This window comes from Hetaerina americana, unplaced genomic scaffold (genome assembly GCF_022747635.1).
Source record: "Hetaerina americana unplaced genomic scaffold, ioHetAmer1.1.p SCAF_4, whole genome shotgun sequence".
Taxonomy (NCBI): Eukaryota; Metazoa; Arthropoda; class Insecta; order Odonata; family Calopterygidae; genus Hetaerina; species Hetaerina americana.
The window spans coordinates 54,656,041-54,675,283 of NW_027286985.1; the positions used below are offsets into that span (position 1 = coordinate 54,656,041).

General features: G+C 38.8%; 1 protein-coding gene across 5 annotated transcripts in view; it reads left to right on the forward strand.

Moving 5' to 3' along the window:
- LOC139692408 (scoloptoxin SSD14) overlaps window positions 1-19,243 on the forward strand; it is a 96,367-nt gene that overhangs the window by 63,881 nt on the left and 13,243 nt on the right. For all 5 annotated transcript variants that reach the window (XM_071590586.1, XM_071590585.1, XM_071590584.1 and 2 more), the window contains 5 exons: window positions 10,476-10,718; window positions 11,671-11,891; window positions 13,653-13,845; window positions 17,394-17,594; window positions 18,468-18,699. In XM_071590586.1, the coding sequence (XP_071446687.1) occupies window positions 10,476-10,718; window positions 11,671-11,891; window positions 13,653-13,845; window positions 17,394-17,594; window positions 18,468-18,699 (1,090 nt within the window). The remainder of the gene's footprint in view (window positions 1-10,475; window positions 10,719-11,670; window positions 11,892-13,652; window positions 13,846-17,393; window positions 17,595-18,467; window positions 18,700-19,243) is intronic.

The window sequence follows — 19,243 nt, forward strand, 5'->3', positions numbered from 1 at the left end:
ATGTTTACTGAACGATCTAAGTAAACTTGGACGCTTTCTCACTTCCAAAGATGACACTACAGCACCTTATCGCGTGACGGAAGGTGTTGAGGGCGATTACTCCAAATGACTTTGCCCAACGAACAACCGAAGAAGCGCTTCAGGCTGCTTCAATCACACGTTTGATAAGGAAGCGACACAAAGGAGTTAGATGTTTGAGTTGAATTTTTTACAAGTCGCCGTCAGACTCGTGGCAATGACTCTGAAGAATTTAAATTGTGATTCTAACTCTTTCTGATTAGCATTTGGGTATAGAAACAAACGGCAAGGACCCTAACCCGTTTACTTCCACTTGCAAGATCTCAAGTGCAGTTTTGTACGTCAAGGTGGCATGCCGTATTCAAAAGCAGCTTATACGATGTGTGCCCGAAATCTATCCGACCTGCGTTCATATCTCCGCATTGGTGCTAATCTTCGTCATCCGAGTCGTGGCATCCTTCGAAGTAGTCCCCATTTGATTGAACCGCATGCTCCCAGCTATGCTTCCACATCTTAAATCAGTCCTCGAAAGCAGATTTTGGAATGGCCTTCAGCTCAAGTGTTGCATTACTCTTATGTTGCCGAACCGCTTTCCTTTGAGCGCCATTTTCAATTTTGGGAACATCCAAAAGTCTCGGGGAGCTATGTCGGGACTGAACGGACGCTGGCGAAGCTGTACAATCTTTTGTTTTGCCAAAAATTCCTGCACAAGGTTCGATGAATGCGCTGGCGTGGCGTTATCGTGGTGAAGAAACCAGTTACCGCTTGACCAGAGACGCGGTCGTTTTCTTCTCGCGGTATCACTTAATCTTTTTAGAAACCATAAACACAGTAATCAACCCGAAGGTGGGTTTGGTTGGTGACGGTAGAGTTCACCCAGTACTAAGTAGGGGGACAGTTCCTTTCCCTGTGCCGGTTATGGTTTCCCAGGAAGATCTGGTACCCGAAAAATCACGTAGCTTGAGTGGAGCTGCAGGTGCCCAGAGACTTAGCCAGAGACTTACCCAGAGAGAGAACCCGGGAATCGAAACCTGGACCTTCCGGTTAGTAGTCCAACGCTCTACCCACTGGACTACCGCGACCCTCTCTTTTCAGAATTCAACGTAATATTCTTTGTTGATGGTCTGACATCTTGGAACAAATTCGTAGTGCACATCACCCTCACAATAAAAAAATAATTAAAAAAGCAGGTCGGATACTTTTCGGGCATTCCTCGTATGTATAATATACGAGTATATTGTTAATTTAATCTCTTTAATGTTTCATTTTAACAGCACTCCAAAGGCCCATGTCTTGTCGTGATTAACAGAATAAAAAGCCATATCTGGTTTAGATGGGAGTTTGGGTTCCCTTAAGTGCAATTTTAAAATTAACGACCCTTCAAAAATAGTCTATTTATTCCGGAATTGCGTCATTTCAAACCGTAATCTCTTTTAATACGTTGATTTTTTGTTTATGGTTACAAATAATATTGTTCATTAAAGAAGAGAAATAATACAGATTATCTTATACACATTTTTAATTATAATTTATTACATGGAACTGTTGCTGTTTTTCGTGGTCGGCAATTCTCCCTTATAAAACTACTGTTCCCGCTGGGGTGCCGCCCTTATGCAATACAAGAGTTGCTCAATGACAAGCGACGTCATGAGGAAATTGAGATAGTCAATCAATCAATTGTAATAATCAGGGTAAATATATTTGTTCTTTCTCCCAATTCCTGCAGCTATAACGAAAATGTCGTCTAAAGATTTGCTTGGCCACTCTTTGAGACAACTCCTTCTGCATTATATTATTTATTCTAAATAAAAGTACCGCATCTGTTTGAGGCGAAACCATAAAAATACATACATTTTCGACTTTAATTATAAATAATTATTGTGCTGATGCCTGGTTTTCTAACTGATCGTGAAAATATGATCATGCTCGTTTAATAAACTTAAGATATTCATTGGTTGCTTTGATTTATACGTTATCTCGAGAATCTTTGTGTTAAAAGCGTACGCCGTGACTTGAATTTCTTAGATCAGAACTCATAATGCGATAAACCAATATTTAAATCAACCATTTAATGAGGTTTCCAAAAAAACTAAAGAAACTGTATTTTTTCAAAGACAAATCTTGACCACTTGTCGCCTGTAATCACTGCTGGAGTATGGTTACTTTTAGACGATTCAAAAGTTGTGGTTGATCATAGCCATAACTCTTGACCAACTCATTTGCTTAGCTGCATCACATACAGCGTCACACGTATTTGTATTCGATCAAAGTTGATATTAACATCCTTTCAATGACCGGCTCTCAATTATAATCCAACAAAATGGCAAAGTGAACGGCAGAGAATATTAGGGGTACATTAATGAAATGGGCGTATTCCTTGACAACGAAAATGCCATAGATAGAAATTATGTATATCCTTAGTAGTTATTTTGTCACCTCCTTGACAAAGAGAATGAACGTCAAATACGTTAAATTTTTATTACGGTATTCTGCTGTTTAAGGCAGGTTTTGGTAAGGTAGAGTCTAATTATCGCCACATTTATAAGCCTAACCAGACAAAGCTAGACACCTTACACTACAACAAACTGAGCTTCAATTCCACATACGTTATATCTCCATTCTAGTCAGTATCCCTATCCATTTCCTACGTCTACTTTGCTTTCCTACCTCAATTTACTCTCATCCATCAATCCTCAGCATTCCAGCGCCAATCAAAATGCTCTTCATCCCTAGTTTTTATTTACTGCCTCTGTGATTCTCCCAACCAAGCTCTCTCCTACCCAACCATGCCTAGAACGACGAAAGTTTTTCGTCCAAGCAAGAAGCGGCTGTAGATGAATACTTTGCAGCACTCCCGCAAGAACACTACAAAGAAGAGATAGCGACACTGAAACACTTCTGGATGAAATGTATTTATATTAAAGGCGATACTGTTGAAAGATAAATTTTTTGATTAGATAAATTGTCATTTTCATTATCAGACCGAGAATTTCTAAGATCACCCTCGTACTCGTACTTCTTCGTTTCAATCCAATCCGTCCATTTTACTTTTTCCGTCCTTCTCAATATCCTCATCTCAAACGCCTCCAGTGCACGCCCATCATCTTCCTTCGACGCCCTTTATCTGTACCATACTAAATCACGCTCCATGTCAACGTTTTCTCTAATCTTTTTCTGAACGTCCTGTATCAACATCCTTCCTCGATCCCAAGTATCACCGTAGCCACGCACGAAATGAAAGTCATTTTTTTACTGTCCTCGGATATGGCTGTATTTTCCTTTTGTGTAATGGGATATTGATCTGACGAAGTCTGCTGGCCGAATTCATAGTTTAGCCTATAAAAACTTCCTATCGCGTTTTCTTACTCGTAAACTCATGAGAAGTCCCACGAGAATACTATCAATCCCGATAACCTTATTTGCATTGATTTCTCTTAATGCCCCTTTTATAATGCAAAAAATTATGCCCAAACCAAAGCTATCTTGACGTAATTTTCTCTTTCTGCGTCTAAATTGCTAGCCTATTATTTTTACCATTACCTTTATTTATTCTTCCCCTAAATTTTTAATCTTACTTGAGTTGATATATAATTTCCCTGCTTTGTCGTTGAGAGTGTGCACGGATCTCCCCTTCTTACGCCCTCCTTACGACAGCTTGCAATTTCTTATACTGCAGTGCAATTTATCATTTATCTTTAAACTTTCCATATTTTCGCATTGCTTTTTCCACCCCGCTTATTTCGCCTAATTAGAGTCTTTCCAAAATTTTAATGGTTAACTCCTTCTACCTACTTCTATGTTTACATTCTTAAATTTCTTCCCTCGTATTTCTTCGTAATCATCTCGTCTGTAAACCGTATCCTTTTCATATTTACAGTTCCTCTAGTTTCGATGGCTGCTTTCGATATGCCTTTCTTAAAATGTACCTGTCTTTCTTCTACTAGCCCATCTCCATGTCCTCTCTCACAATTATGTTCCACTGCTCCCTGGTACAGGGTGCCGCGAGATGTTTGAATTACATTATTGCATAACTTGTACTTTCGATACGGGATTCTCTTTCAATATTTTTGCCCCGTTATTGGAGAAAGGGGATCAGGACGGTTCGGATGCTAATTCGCTATCCTCTGATCCTGGGGACCTGGTCTCGAATCCCGTGGGTAGCCGTTTTTTTCAGTCACATCCTCCTTCCTACTTGGGATGCTTTGAGGAGAGCACTTAAATTGGAATACTCCGTCGGATGAGATGTTTAATTGTGGACCCCTTGGAAATTTTCGTTAAGAGTACTCTAATTCTGACGCCATGTTTCTCTCCACCCTTCCTCCATTTCTTGAATATCCTACCCCTACCGAATCGCCCACCTAGTTCTAATGATGCCAATGACTTTTTCTATCGGTCACCTCTTATAATACAGGTATACCTTCCTTTCCATCCAGGTTAGGTATCGTCACCCATTTACTCATCCATCTGCCCTATTTTAATCTCTTGAATCTGATTTGGAGGTACATTTGATTAGCGCTAAACTATGATCTGAATCTGGGAATATGTGCGAATTAATGACACTGCTTCAATCTATGCTTAAGCATAATATAGTCTAACTGGTATGTTTCTGATTTCCTAAGAATTTCCCGATATATCTACGTCTATTTGTGTGTTTTAACCAAGTTTTCGTTATAATTAACCTCTGTCTCCTGCTGACCTCTATTGTTTTCTCTTCGTGGTCAATTCCTAAACCTTTGTCAACTCTCACTTCTCTCCCTTCGCCCACTCTTCCAACCCTTCCGTCGCCCACTCCCGTCATCATCAAGTGTATCGTCCCAAGGACACCCGCGATTATTTTCTATAATTGATCGTACACCCTATTTCCTCCTTCTTATGATTACTTGTCGGTATGCAGACCTAAATAATGCTCAGGTTCGCAGGTTCAACTTTTACCTTTAATGATAATATTCTGCCGTTCGCGCCCTTCACCTCTTCCAGTTACTCGAAGAACCTTGATGTCTGCATATATTTAACATGCCAGATCGGCCATAGGGGCGGGAGGAGGGACAGCACTGCGTTTATCTTCCTTCTGAGGAGGGGTTCCATTGTTTTTGTGAGCGCGGGCGAAGCTCGATAAGAGTGATAACTGAAGAAGGCGACGTATCCCTCGCGTTCTTTCATCGGTGCTGTCATTAGAAGCCTCGGCAAACTTTCCCCATGCTGTACCCGTTGCGAAACCGACAGCCTCGTCTGTGTATAATTCGATCGGCACGTTCTTCCCCAGGAGAAAAAAAAACGACATTCGCATGAGATTCCTGGCAGTTTCACTTTAGAGGCCAAGTAAGGAGGTGGGTATTTAGCGTCCACGAATTTGAGCCCGCGTGCATTAACCTTCGTTCAGGGTGTCATACCGTCGTGATCCATACCTTCTCTTTAGTACTCTTAATATTCAACAGGTAAGTGCTCCTCCTTAAGCCCAGACTCGTGCAATTTGACGTTAGAAGTTGTTTATTTTGACAGGAAGCATTCTTCGCTTGGACTATAATGCTTACAAAAATATTTATTTGCTCGGACTACTTGCTCCACCCCTCTCCCTTTTCCCTATGATCATGCTGTCTAAAATAGCTCGACTTTTCCACTTGTACAGGTGTGCCCTTCCTCATTTTGTTTGTAATTTATCTTCCTTGTTCCGATTGCAGAGCATTATCTTCGTTTTACATTTGCTTATTTTCAGGTACTTTTCATCCCTTCTCCATACAGGCTAGTTTTTTGTTAAGGCCCATGAGGGTCATTTGATCTCTCCTTTATCTCATTTATTACATTTTTGTGTTCATGTGTATATGTATACAGCATTTAATCTCTCTTTTATATCGTTTATTGCTTTCTCGTTGAATACATCGAAGACAATTGGGCTATAAGAAATATCTGCCTTATTTCTTCTTTATTTTACCAATTCCCACATGTTCACCATATTTAATCTTGAAAATATTCTCTTTGCATTGCTCAGGTTACTTTATAGTACAGAATTTCTATAGATTACACGATTCATAAAGCTGCGACATTTCCGAGAAAACTTGAAGCAGGAAACATCGGCTTTTGAGGACAAGTTCGCCTTTTATTGTGTGTTGTCTTTCCTTGATATTCTTTTTCCTCCAACTTACAATCAATGGCGTTCACTCCATCGTAAAAATTTTATGTGCCTTAAACCAGAGTGACAGTTGATCATACCATTTAATAGCTAAACTCTTCAATTTGGTCAGTTCTGTCCTAACTTTTTTAATATTAAATTGACCTTCCTTTCTGAGCCTAGAAGCTTAGCCCAGAAGTAATGTACCAGGGAATGCATTCGCCTTGAGCAAGGAGTTCAGAATGCATTTAATAGATAGAAAGTTGTGTGGAAAACATTCATGCCACGGGCTATGACAGTATTAGAGCTTACGCCTAGCTTTTATGAATGTTCACTGCTCACATTTCAGAGGAAGGAGGAAGGAAGGAAGAGGCTCACATTGAGGTTACCCATCCTAACTTCTCCGAGTCTGCAAAGTTATTTCCAATTCCCATCTGATTTTTTTCTGTTTTCCTTTTCTCTCTCATTATTTTTTCTTTCTCATCACCCGCCCTTCTTCATCTCCACTTCTTTCCCACATTCCCAGGGGAATAACACACCACTGTACCGAAATGGTTGGGCATCATTGAGCCATGGACCTAAAAGTGGAGTATTGAACCAAAGAACCAAAAAATAATCTATTTCACAAAGCAAAGGATACTTGAATATTATGATGAATCAAACGAAGAATTGCGTTTCTGCCTAACTGTAATGTGTTAATTCAAATTATAGTTGAGCTTCAGTTAAAGATTGGAGAAGTATATTTTTCTGAACTGCAGGTATTTGGTTTCGTTTAAAATTTGGATTCGGTGTAAAGGAGAGCCGCGAGATATCGAACCCTTCTGGGATAAGCAAGTTAGTTCAACAGAGAGAAATAGGATGTGGGCACTTCTAATCTCGTGTAAGTGGCCGGACGACCAAACAACTTAGATCGACACAGATCGTCTGCTAGCAACAAAGTCCTTCTGTCCAAGTGTAGAGGGGACCTTGACCAGCAGGCCCGCCTCTAAAGAAACAGTTTAGCGGAGGGAGAGACATGCCCTGTTGGAGTATTAAGTTTTGAGGAGAATAGAATTCTATTTACAAAATTGCATCCTATCCACCGCATTGTTTGTTTCCTCGAAAGCTGATTAGTAAGCGTCGTAAAAACTATATTGGTAAACCAAATTATACAAAGCTAACGTAAGAATTGAAAATGAAATCTGTCGAATGTCAATAATTTTTTCTCCAAATACATCCATTTTTTCTAATTCTGATGCCTATTTACGTAGCATAAGAATTTGAAAATTCTACACGGTTTCAGGAAGAATTTTTCTAAACTTTTAAGAATGTCCTGTTTCGGCAGGCAGGATTTCAAGGACGCTTCAAAACCTACTCCGATGGAGAACACTTGGGTCGTGGTATTTGCTAGTACTCACCGTGAGCGATATGTTAATGGCATTAAAAACCAGCTTTTGATATCATTCTGTAGACAAAGCGTCAATTCCTTTCGTGCCTTGTGTTTTCCTCATATCCAGAATATCTTGTTAAGTCAAAATGCTGAAAACGCTAAACCACAGGTTTAGCTCCCGCCAGTGATGGCTGTAGTATAGTATTGCTCGTCTCGCGTGGATCGAAAGTTCAATGAAAATCGGGAAATACCTGAAATGTTAGTGGTATTATGTATTCCAAATTATGTTGAAAGCTGATTTATGTATTTAGCCAAGGGTTTATACGTGAACCTATGGGAAAAGCTGGGGTTGTTGTCCCGCGAGATACTAATACCGGTTGGTTTCCTGATAAAATCTTCGCAGATTGTTCGACTTCGCCTTTTCCTTGTCAAACGGCTTCTACTGACTGGACAAATACTGATCGGGCCTTAAGGCATTTTCGCCCCCTAACTTCTCAAGGACAGCAGTGATCCCATCCGAAATTCTCTTCCGACGAATTATTAGGTGAACTATTATATGTTTTTGTTTTTATGACCTGCGATTTTGCCATTCCCAGTAGAGGCAACCTTAGTTAATCTAGTGAGCGCTTTATTACTTCTGCCAAGATTAAGAGTGTATAGTTGAAACAGAGGGAATTATTCAAAATCCAAGCGTGAATGCCAGATCCCTGGTGAATTATGAACAATGGACACTTAAACGAAGAGGTTTAGTAAGTAACTTACGTGATTTCCCCGTCAAGTGAGTCACGTTCACGATCGAATAAGATCAAAACCGCCACCATGAGTGATTCTTTGACGTTGATTTTACGTCTTCACTCAACGCGCATTTACAAATGTACCTAAAATGCCGCTTCCGCAGGCTTGGCCAAAAAAGTCTCATATTAAATTAGGAGTGAAAATTCTCTCTCCTGCTGCTTTCTCCACGCTCCCCCTATCCTCGCACCTTACTTCTTTCACCTTTGCCACATTCATGCATGCTCTTTTGCTTCTGAAACTTCGAATATTGCTAGTTTTGAGGATCTCTTCAACTAAATTTGTTAATGACTTCCTTGGCCTACCACTTCCTCACAAAACATTTACTCTGATCTATTATATGTTTGATGATTTTCAACCCTCACCCATTCCCTGAACAAGACCAAACTAGTGTAGAACACTTCTTTTATTCACGTCAACAGATGTTGTGTCCAATTCAAATTCTTTCATATCCACTCATGCCCCTCTCTCTCTTTGCCTTTTTCTCTTATTTTTGCCACAACAACTCCTCAAGTACCCCATGTACAGTGCGTTTAGTCTATATAATTGTACATCCCGGCACAGCCAATTTTCACTTTCATTCAGTAATGCAAGAAGTATGCTTTTATCAACTACGCTTTTTGCTTCCTTATACTCGTTCTAGTCTCCTCTTATTTCCCACAACCTTTTGAAAAAACTCTGACAAAATATACAAAAGCCTGCACTTGGTAAATTACTACACCCAATACCTTCCATACATAATTTTTTTCCAATTCTTTTCACGACTACTTTTGTTTGAGAATCATTCACCCTCAGTTTCATTTTCATTGCAACCTCACTGTAGTTATTTACATTGCTACCTAACTAGAGTTAACATGAAAGATCTTGTTAGTTGTTCAGTAAGAATGCATTCTCTAGTTCTTCAGTTATTCATTGTTTCCCATATTTTCACATTTTTTTCATTTTTTCTCTTTGTAAACCTCATATGTCATCTTCCAACCCTCTTCGCCAATAGCTACTATCACCCTATCATTTAAATCTTCTTTAGAATTTACAGAATCTTATTTCCATTTTTCATAAACTCTCTTAGTCCCATATCACCTGGTTTGATTTCAACGTATCCTCAAGTGTGCATTTGTGCCATATTCTTTTATTTTTGTCACACAGTTTATCTATTGCTATTCTCCATTGCTTTTGCACTCATCATTCCTGCTATTCACTTCTTCCACAGATCTACTTTTGAAACTACCAAATAGTGGTCTGTTTCACATTAAGCACCTTTCTTTTCCCTCGTGACTGTCACTAATTCTCTCATCATGTACAACAGAATCAACAGTACTTGAAGAGTCACCCCTTAGCCATTTATGTGAGTGGATAGATGTATACTTAAACCATGTATGTATTGGGACAAGCAAACACTTTACCATGCACATGCTGAAAAAGTCCCCTATTATCCAGCAGCCTTATCTTAATTAGCCAGTATGTCAATTTAAAACTGTAAAAGTTAGTCATGTATCAGTTAAAATGAGATTTGAATTGATATAGAGTCAACAAAGAAGCCTGACTCTTCTTTAAGAGGAACTTTGTAGATACAAAGAAATGGTGTGATTATATTCCAGTTTGGATCCAGGTACTGTCATTAGTATGCTTATTGGGATGTGATACTGGGCTTAAGTAAATCAATGTTTACAACATGAAACATGAATTAACCTCATCTATAAGAGTGCCATGGGAACTAACTTTGCTTTACTGCTGAAGGCTTGATTTCACATCCTAGTGCAGGTGCTCTCTTTTAGTAATGGATATTCCATATCGTACATGAGTTTTATCATAGTAGCTCATCAATTGTAATGCATGATCCATAGATGAGATGGGATGTCTCTTGGTGAACTTTATCTTGAACGAAATGCTGTATTTCCTTCCACCCTTTCTCTTTTCTCCCAAATCTACATATCCCTTCTTACTTACAAACCCAAATGATATCAGGGAGTTTGGTACCCACCTGGGTCACTTCACTTAACAAACCACCACTGCAAGCTCTGAACCTCAAAACTAGAAACTAGTGAACTTCCTTATTCATTCTATTCAATCAATTACATTCTTTCCATGCACTCGGCCGTAGTACGTTCTTTATCTATTTATTCCTTATTCATTCGTTGTACGATGAATGAGAAATATTTTATGTTTTTTCAACCCTTCATTTTCTTCCAGGATAATGACACAGAGGAGGAAGAAGATACTATTATTGGCATTCTCCCTATTTGCCTCAATTCTTATCCTTGGAATTGTTTTGGGAGTAACATTTCAAGCACCAGAGCATTCAGATGATATAGCTAGTAGGGAAAAATTGACAGATGATCCAACATCCCCATTACCTCCCTCACCATCTGTCCTCGGAACTTTCGCAAAGGCAGCTGTGGTGACAAACGGTGGACCATGTGCTGCGATAGGAAAGTAAGTATATGAAGTAATCACATTATAAGGATCATAATATGATGTGCACCCCTATATAATCACATGTTTCTCTTTCTGATCAAAAATGTGATGTTTTTCTTAACTTGCATAGTTTAATTTTTGTCGGATACGTCACACTTATGTCATATCCTGATTTGGAAAGCACAGATAAGTCCAAGTGATCTTTGAATAGATCTCTGGTTAGAATTGTTTATAAGGATTGTCAGGTTATAAATATATTGTTCCATCCTATTAGTATTTTAAGTACAATGAGTCATCTTATGTTAATCTCAAGTCTTCATGTGAATTCTAACATGAGCATTATATTATGTTTCTCACATAAATCAGATTCATATGAATTGGTTGAATTCATCTCATGTACGTCTCTTAGATATTGATTTCAGAGGACAATGCCATTGCAAAATTAACTCAGATTACTCTAGGAGATTTTCCTTATGCTGTTAAGAGGTATTGTGAGACATTTTAGACCCCTTAGGTCACCTGATATACAGATTGTTGGGGATTTGGTTGGTTTAATGGCTTGTGTCTTGGCTTCCCACCCTGAGGTTTTGCAGAGTAAACATAGGGTTGTCAAAATGGATTGTAGTTGTTGTAAGTAATGTAATGTAATTGTAGTAAGAATGTTATGTTTTCATTATGGGTGGAATCTATGTAGCCTTTATATGCTCTAGAATATATGGTGTTCTCTAGAGAATTTTGTCATTCTGAAGAAGCTAATCAAAGAAATAGCTTCCTGGATAAATAAGACATGGTTCTACCACATGGTTAAAGTATCCTCACTGTGCTAAGCCACATCACCTATGTATTTGCCTAATAGCAAAGTAATCACTTTAGAATTGAATTCATTGAACTACATCATCTTGATTAGTGATGAAAAAGGTTTTTATTCAGTTAATAATGTGACTCCAAATTCTCAACAATTCATTCTCAGAAATATACTTCAGCGGAATGGTTCTGCTGTTGATGCTGCTATTGCAGCCTTGTTTTGTGAAGGTGTCACATGTCTTCAGAGCATGGGCCTTGGTGGAGGGTTCCTGATGACCATTTATGATAAAAAGAGCAATGAAGCTTATGTGCTTGATGCTCGGGAGACGGCCCCAGCAGCTGCTGATAAGAATATGTACCATGGAAATGAATCTCTCTCTGAAATTGGTATGAAAATTAATCTTAAATCAAATGATCCTGCTTCAGAATCTTTAATTACTGATAATTAATTCTGAAATGATAAAAATTTTATTGAACAACTCTTTCTGTGTCTCACAAAAATCTTTTTGGGCAATCTCTATCAAAAGTCATTACAGTTGACTCTTATTTTATAATTAGCATTAAATATTTTTACTAAATATTTGCTCTATAGGCAAGTTTTTCATTGAACATTCATTGAGATTTAGACTTGGCTAGTGCATGTTAAACATTAATGCACTTAAATAGAAATTTAATTGTTTTAATTACTCTTAGCTAATTATTTTATTTTTCTGTCACCTTTTTCATATGATGCCTGTGTTTATTTAGGGAAAGCTTAAAATTTTACATTTTAATTCATCAGGCAGAAGGGGATCATCATTAGAAAAATTTTAGTTGGTACCATTGGGAATCAAAAGAAGGGTGAAAAGACTCCAAGAAGATATTTCTATCTTAATTCAGGGAAGTGCTTGCCAATTTTTCTAATGATTCATTTTTCATTTTAGAAATCAATCAATTTTTATGATGGGTTTTTGTTGGTGTAAAATATTTTTGCCAAATTTACTTGAGGATTAGCATAAAATTTGACTCTGATTGAACTTACCTGCAATGGAATATATAAGATGTTAACTGTTAGTAGCATTCACTTTTACAGTTTAAATCTCCGAGTCTACTAAGCTCCATACTCTAATGGCAGATAATCCCTGCATTACTCCCTTCCTAGGGATATTGTATTTTCATGTTTGGTGAACTTTATTTAGTATTAACAGGCTGTCTTGATACATAATGGAATGCCTTAGCACTCTTATGACAAAAGCACATATATTTCTTTGTATGTATTATTTTATTTTTGAATTTATGCCATTTCATAAAAATGAATGATGAAAGACTTCATGATTTATTTAACCCTGTTGAGGCCATATAAACAATGAATGATTTTAATTGTGATATTTGTAGTAGTATATTATATTTTACCTATGAAGTAGAAGTGCCATGATTGAAGTACCTATTGCGCAAATTTTAAATAGTTTTGAAGATAACCATATTTTGAAGAATCCTGTGATTTTTCCAAATCAACTTACCTTGTTGTATCATTGATTTGCTCTCAAGACATACATTTAGTGTATCATTACGATTTAGTGCTAGGATTGCCCTTATGATTATCTATTTCCCATACAATTAAGTTTCATTTATACTAAAGCCTGATCTCTCAATTTCAAAGGATTATGTTAAATCATTACATTTTCCATTTATCAGCTCCCACCATTTCCTTTTAAACTTTTAACGTTATGATACAGTAGTGTAAATAATGAAAAAAAATCTTTTGTTGAAACATGAATTTGTTGCTGGCTATGATGAGAAGTTTTGCTTTCCTCTAACAGAGAATTAACCTTCAAAATATTTTATAAATATGCATGGAAATGCATTTCAAAATTATACCCATGCTTCTTTTGATTATTTAGTTTGGTAAACAGCAGACTCAGGAATGCCATATGCTTTGTGTGCATAATTATCAGGGAATGACAAATTCCATCAGAGTTTAAGAGGACGCCTCGGTAGCTTAAGTGGCTAAAGCACTCGACCGGATATTGAGGGATCTGGGTTCGAGTCCCAGTCAAGGCGAATGATTTTTACGCTCTGAAATTGTTGCATTATCAGGGAATGGTTTTAAAACTGCACTTCCCTGAAAAATAGTCTTTATTTCTACTAATCAATTTATCTTCTTAACAGGTGGACTCTCAATGGCTGTCCCAGGTGAACTTAGAGGGTATTGGGAAGCTTATAAAAAGTTTGGTCGTCTTCCATGGAAAGATTTAGTCATGCCAACTGTGGAATTATGTCGCAAAGGATCTCCAGTAAATGCATACATTGCTAAAATCCTGCGATCAAAAGAAAAAATTATACATGAAATTCCTTCCATGAGGTGAGACCTTTTGGCATAATGATTAATTATTAAGGCTAAAAAAAGGTAATGCTAAAGTAGAACATGTACTGTACTAAATGATGAGAAAAATGTTAAATTTTTTAAAGGAGAGATTTTAAAATCATGTAAATGCATAGAATATCCTTGCAGTTATACTTTTTATAACACCAATCAATGCTTTTTAGCTTTTAATAGGATATTCTTCATCTTCTCGATGAGGAAGTGTTATGTTCTTAAATTTGACTTTTTTAATCTCTTAAAGGATAGTGGGGAAATGACAATTTTTACTCCCAGATTATTTATTATTCTGACCTAAGGACCAGTATGCATCTCATGTGTAACATGTTCTATTGTTCTCCATGAGAAAATGAGTTAGAGAAGCATTTTAGGTGAAGTTGATGGTAGTGGCCTTGCTGGCAAATTTTAATAGATGATCACTGCCCATATACCAACCTCTCCTCGGCATGGTTGTTGACCTAAAACTTCTTTTATGTTTGGGGCATGAGGTTTTCAGTCGAAACCAATCTGGGGAAAGTAATATATCTCCAAATTAGAAACTTATGGTCATTTGAGTCCATCTTTCCATGGGTGTTCAGTGGCCAGAGCTGTTAACATCAAATTCTGGGTTTTGCTCATGATTGTCCTATTTTATTTTCTATCCTCATGGACAAGCCTCCTATATCAGCCAATAGCATGTTAAAACCCAACTTGATAGGAACGAGTGACTGCACAGGAAGAAATCTTTTGAAGAGTTGGTAAACTAAGTAAATGAGAAGTCAACCAAAGGCTCTTTTGACAAGAAGAAAATAAACTGGTCATATTGGAGAGGGCAGTGGATCCTGAGCCCCCAGTTCAAGTTCCTGTCAAAAATTTCAATTTTAATCTAGGGGGTGGGCAAAATTAATGCTTGCACCAAGAGACCAGGACACCTCATTACCTTACTGTCCAAGGGGAGCTTGATAACCTTATGGGTAGAGTGTTTATCTACTGACTGGAGGGCCTATAACTCAGGGTGATTTTGGACCACTCAACTTCATCAAAGTTATGTGATTTATCAGGCACCATATCTTTCTGCCAAACTGATGGGAGCACAAGGAAAGTAGCTGCCATCTCTTCCCTTCTTATGCGTGGATTTCACATACTGTAAGGCTTAGAATCAGGTTTTCCTAAACCTTTGTCAATTGAATTAGCCTTTCAGATTGTTTGTTATGAAGGGTGGGATACTACTTTTCATACAAATGTGCTGTTGTGGTTCTTCAGCAGTTACATTTATCAGCCGATTACATGCATGTATATGATAACATCTTATTATGAATCATAACGTTTTAAGATCAGGAAAAAACTAGTTCCAAGGTTGTTGGTCAAAGCTGTCATCTAGTACCCCTATATAAAATAATAATCTTTAAATAAGCTAGAAACATTTAGTAGTAATGATCTGAATACCATTAACTTTGAAAATTAAGCTATTCTAAGAATTTGTTGTCTAACCAAATGCTTGAAGGGGTATCCTTCTACGCTAGTGGACGTTAGGAAAAATTACACTCGAGCGTTAAACTCAACGGGTTTATTATCGAAACGGATTTACAGAGGGCGATCGTACAGCTTGCTTCTTCATTCGCGGCAGACTGACTCTCCCGACCGACGTCCACCTTTCTCTGTCGTAGCGACGCCGTGTCCCCCTGGTGGTACTTTCCGGAACTTGGAACAAATAAGTTCCACCGTGCGTTCCGTCTGCTCTCCTTGCGCCGCCACATCACCCCCTCTGTAGACTTTAGGCCACTAAAGAATGAAAAAGGAAGGATTAGCGAAAAGAAGTGAGATGCTATGGTACAAAATCTTCCAGGTGCTTTGGGAAATGGACCCTCCTCCCAAAGCGGGTCTCTCTCGGCTCTTCGGCAGGTGCAGCAGTGGTGGTTCTTGGGTGTGTTTTGTCCCGAAGAGATGCGGGTGCTGCGCTGCTCGTCCCGTCGTTCTCCTCAAGAGTGTAGGCAGGTTTTATGCGGTCGATTGAAATTGTTTTCTCACTACCTCGGACGTTGACCACGAAAAATTTTGGCTCTCTTCGGATGACCGGGAAGGGACCCTCGTACGGTGGCTGAAGATTAACCTTTGTCGCGTCGTTTCTCACGAAAACGTGGGATGAGGACGACAGGTCTTGATGCAAGAAGACAGACTTCTTGCCGTGGCGTGACGCAGGAACTGGTCGTATGGTGGAGAAATGTTGCCGTAGCTGCGCGGCGAAATTAAGGTCGTCGTCCGCCGGCCGCTCGCTAGGGACGAAAAACTCTCCTGGTAGACGGAGTGGTTGACCATAAACCATCTCCGCCGGCGACGCCCCAATGTCTGCTTTCCAGGCGGCTCGTATACCGAGCAGCACTACTGGCAGGACGTCCGGCCAACCATCCGACTGGTGGCACATTATGGCTGCCTTCAGTTGGCGGTGGAACCTCTCCACCATGCCATTTGCTGCGGGGTGATAAGCCGTGGTTCTCAGGTGCCTCGAACCGGTGAGCCCCGCCAACTGCTGGAACAGATGTGATTCAAACTGTCGGCCTTGGTCCGTCGTAATCCGGAGTGGAGTGCCGAAGCGAGCCACCCAATTCCGAAAGAATTCCTTGGCGACCGTGTCAGCTGTTGCGTCCCTAACCGGGAACGCCTCTGGCCATCTTGAAAAACGATCGACACACGTCAGGCAATACCGATATCCCGCGGAAACTGGCAAGGGGCCTACAATGTCGATATGAACATGTTCAAAACGCTGGGTGGGCGGCGCAAAGCCTCCCACAGGGGACACTGTGTGGCGATGAATCTTCGCTCGCTGGCAGGGAATACATGCGCGTGTCCATGCACGGCAATCCTTGCGCATCGAGGGCCACACAAACCGTTCTGCGACCAACTTGGTGGAAGCCCGTATTCCTGGGTGTGACAAGCAATGCAGCGAGTCAAAGACTGGCTTCCGGAAGGGTTCAGTTACATAAGGGCGGACTGATGGTGTCGACACGTCACAATATAACTGAAATTCACACTCGGGAATGCGCATCATTTTCAACCGGAGGGAATCGTTGGGCTGTTTGAGCTGGTCGTCTTCCGCCTGAGAACGTGCGAGGGCGCTGTAATCGATGGCACCACTCACAGCTTCTACCCTTGAAAGGGCGTCCGCGACTACGTTTTCGCTGCCTGAAAGATGACGGATGTCGCTGGAGAACTGGGCAATGTAATTTAGATGCCGAAACTGACGCGGGGAACACTTTTCTGGTTTTTGGGCGAAGGCATAAATCAGGGGTTTATGGTCAGTAAAAATTGAAAATTCACGACCCTCGAGCATATGCCGAAAATATTTAACAGATTCATACACGGCAAGCAGTTCCCTGTCGTACGGGCTGTACTTTCCGGAACTTGGAACAAATAAGTTCCACCGTGCGTTCCGTCTGCTCTCCTTGCGCCGCCACATCCTCATATGGAATGACCTTTGTTACCTTTTTGACTAAGCTAATATGTCATTGACTATTATTTTTTTTTATTCCAACTTATATCATCATTTCTTTTAGAGAAATTTTAATTAATCCTGCTACAAATCATACTTGGGAAGATGGTGATTTTATAAAGCGCCTTACCTTAGCTAAAACACTTGAAGTTATTGCAGAAGAAGGTGGAGATGCCCTATACAATGGCTCGCTTGCTAAGCAGTTTGTTGATGATATCCAAAGCTATGGTGGTATAATCACCATGGAAGACATGGCAAATTACAAGTAAGTCGACTAAAGTTGATCATTTGTAAACCACATTACAATTAGAATATGTTGTTGGTAGTTTGGCTGTCAAAGTCTCTTTAATAGTAACTTTTAAATGTTTTAATCCTATTGTGTTTGGATACATACTTGTTTATATTTTAATTGTCAGTTCTTGATGAATTCAGATATGCAATCTTTGAACTAGAAGTCTGCTAATTGTGTTTTCAATAAAAGGTAACTGGTAATGAACATTTTTTTAATGAGTAAAAAACATAGGTTGAGCTTCTAGAGTGAAGTTAATGTATAAAATATTATCGAGCATGTTAAAACCAAAAAAGAGAGAATGTGGTTAGTGATATCCTCAAAAATATTACTGCGTACTCATAAATTATAACAAATAGTTTTAATATTAGCAGTTTATATGCCAACACTTCATATCCTATGCCACCCAAATGGTTTGTATTCATATTATTTTCATAAATACCCTTTAGTGTTATTTGTCTTAAGTTAAAATGCATTGTAAAGAAAGATTAAGAAGCTGAATCATCTAATAGAAATTAAATGCCAGCTCCTCACTACACACCAATATTAGATTTTCTCTAGAGGCAATCATTTATAGCAATATTGTGTGTTGTTTTAAAATTACATTTGAGTTCTCCACCCTAAGGCTTTTACCCATATTTTTAAGGAAAATGTTTGTTCATTCTTTGTCATAAATTTTTGATTTTGTTGATTGCTCTGGGCAAATTTTAGTCAGTCTCTGAAAAGATTTTATTTTACTAATAAATGTAAAACAGATAAAATATTAATGTCATTTTTAAACATTTCAATTTAATTTTGGTGCATGTTACCAGAAAGATGCATGAAATGGACACAACTTGATTTTTCCAGCGCTAATTGGGATACTCCGATCAAAGCACATCTGACCAAGGGAAATTTAACATTATATGCTGGGCCTCCTCCTGGATCTGGTGTTTTGGTTGCTTTTGGAATGAACATTTTGGATAACTTATTGCCAGCCAAAAATGAAGTAACCTCATATCAGAGAATCATAGAAACTTTCAAGTATATGTATGGGAGAAGAACTGAATTAGGAGACCCTGCCTATACTGATATATCAGAAGTGAGTTTATGCTTTTTATTTACATTTTTCAGTGTCAAAGTGATAATTTATTACAAAGAGAGTTCATACTGAAGGTGAGAACTTGCATAGTTCTGGGATCACTAAAGTACTTTTGCAAATTGCAGTACAGGTTAATGTATGTGTGTGTATGTATTCATATATACACACACATGCACACATATGTATATACACACCCATAGATACATACATATATATATATATATACATATATATATATATATATATATATATATATATATATATATATATATATATATATATATATTATATATATATATATATATCCCCTCCCCAGACTACAACCTTGACGTGGTGGAAGGGCTTGTGCGTTCTGATGACCCCTAGAGCTGTGCTGGCGGGAGTAATAATAATTGCTCCTGGTAGGGTCACCTATGCCAAATAGGTTGAAGGTTAGGAGCCAGACGAAAGGTAGTCCTCCCAACGTCTGTTCCTCAGTGAGGCAGCTGCAATGGCGTCTGACCACAGTAGGGCGGCCAGTAAGTAATGGTGTCACGTTAAAAAC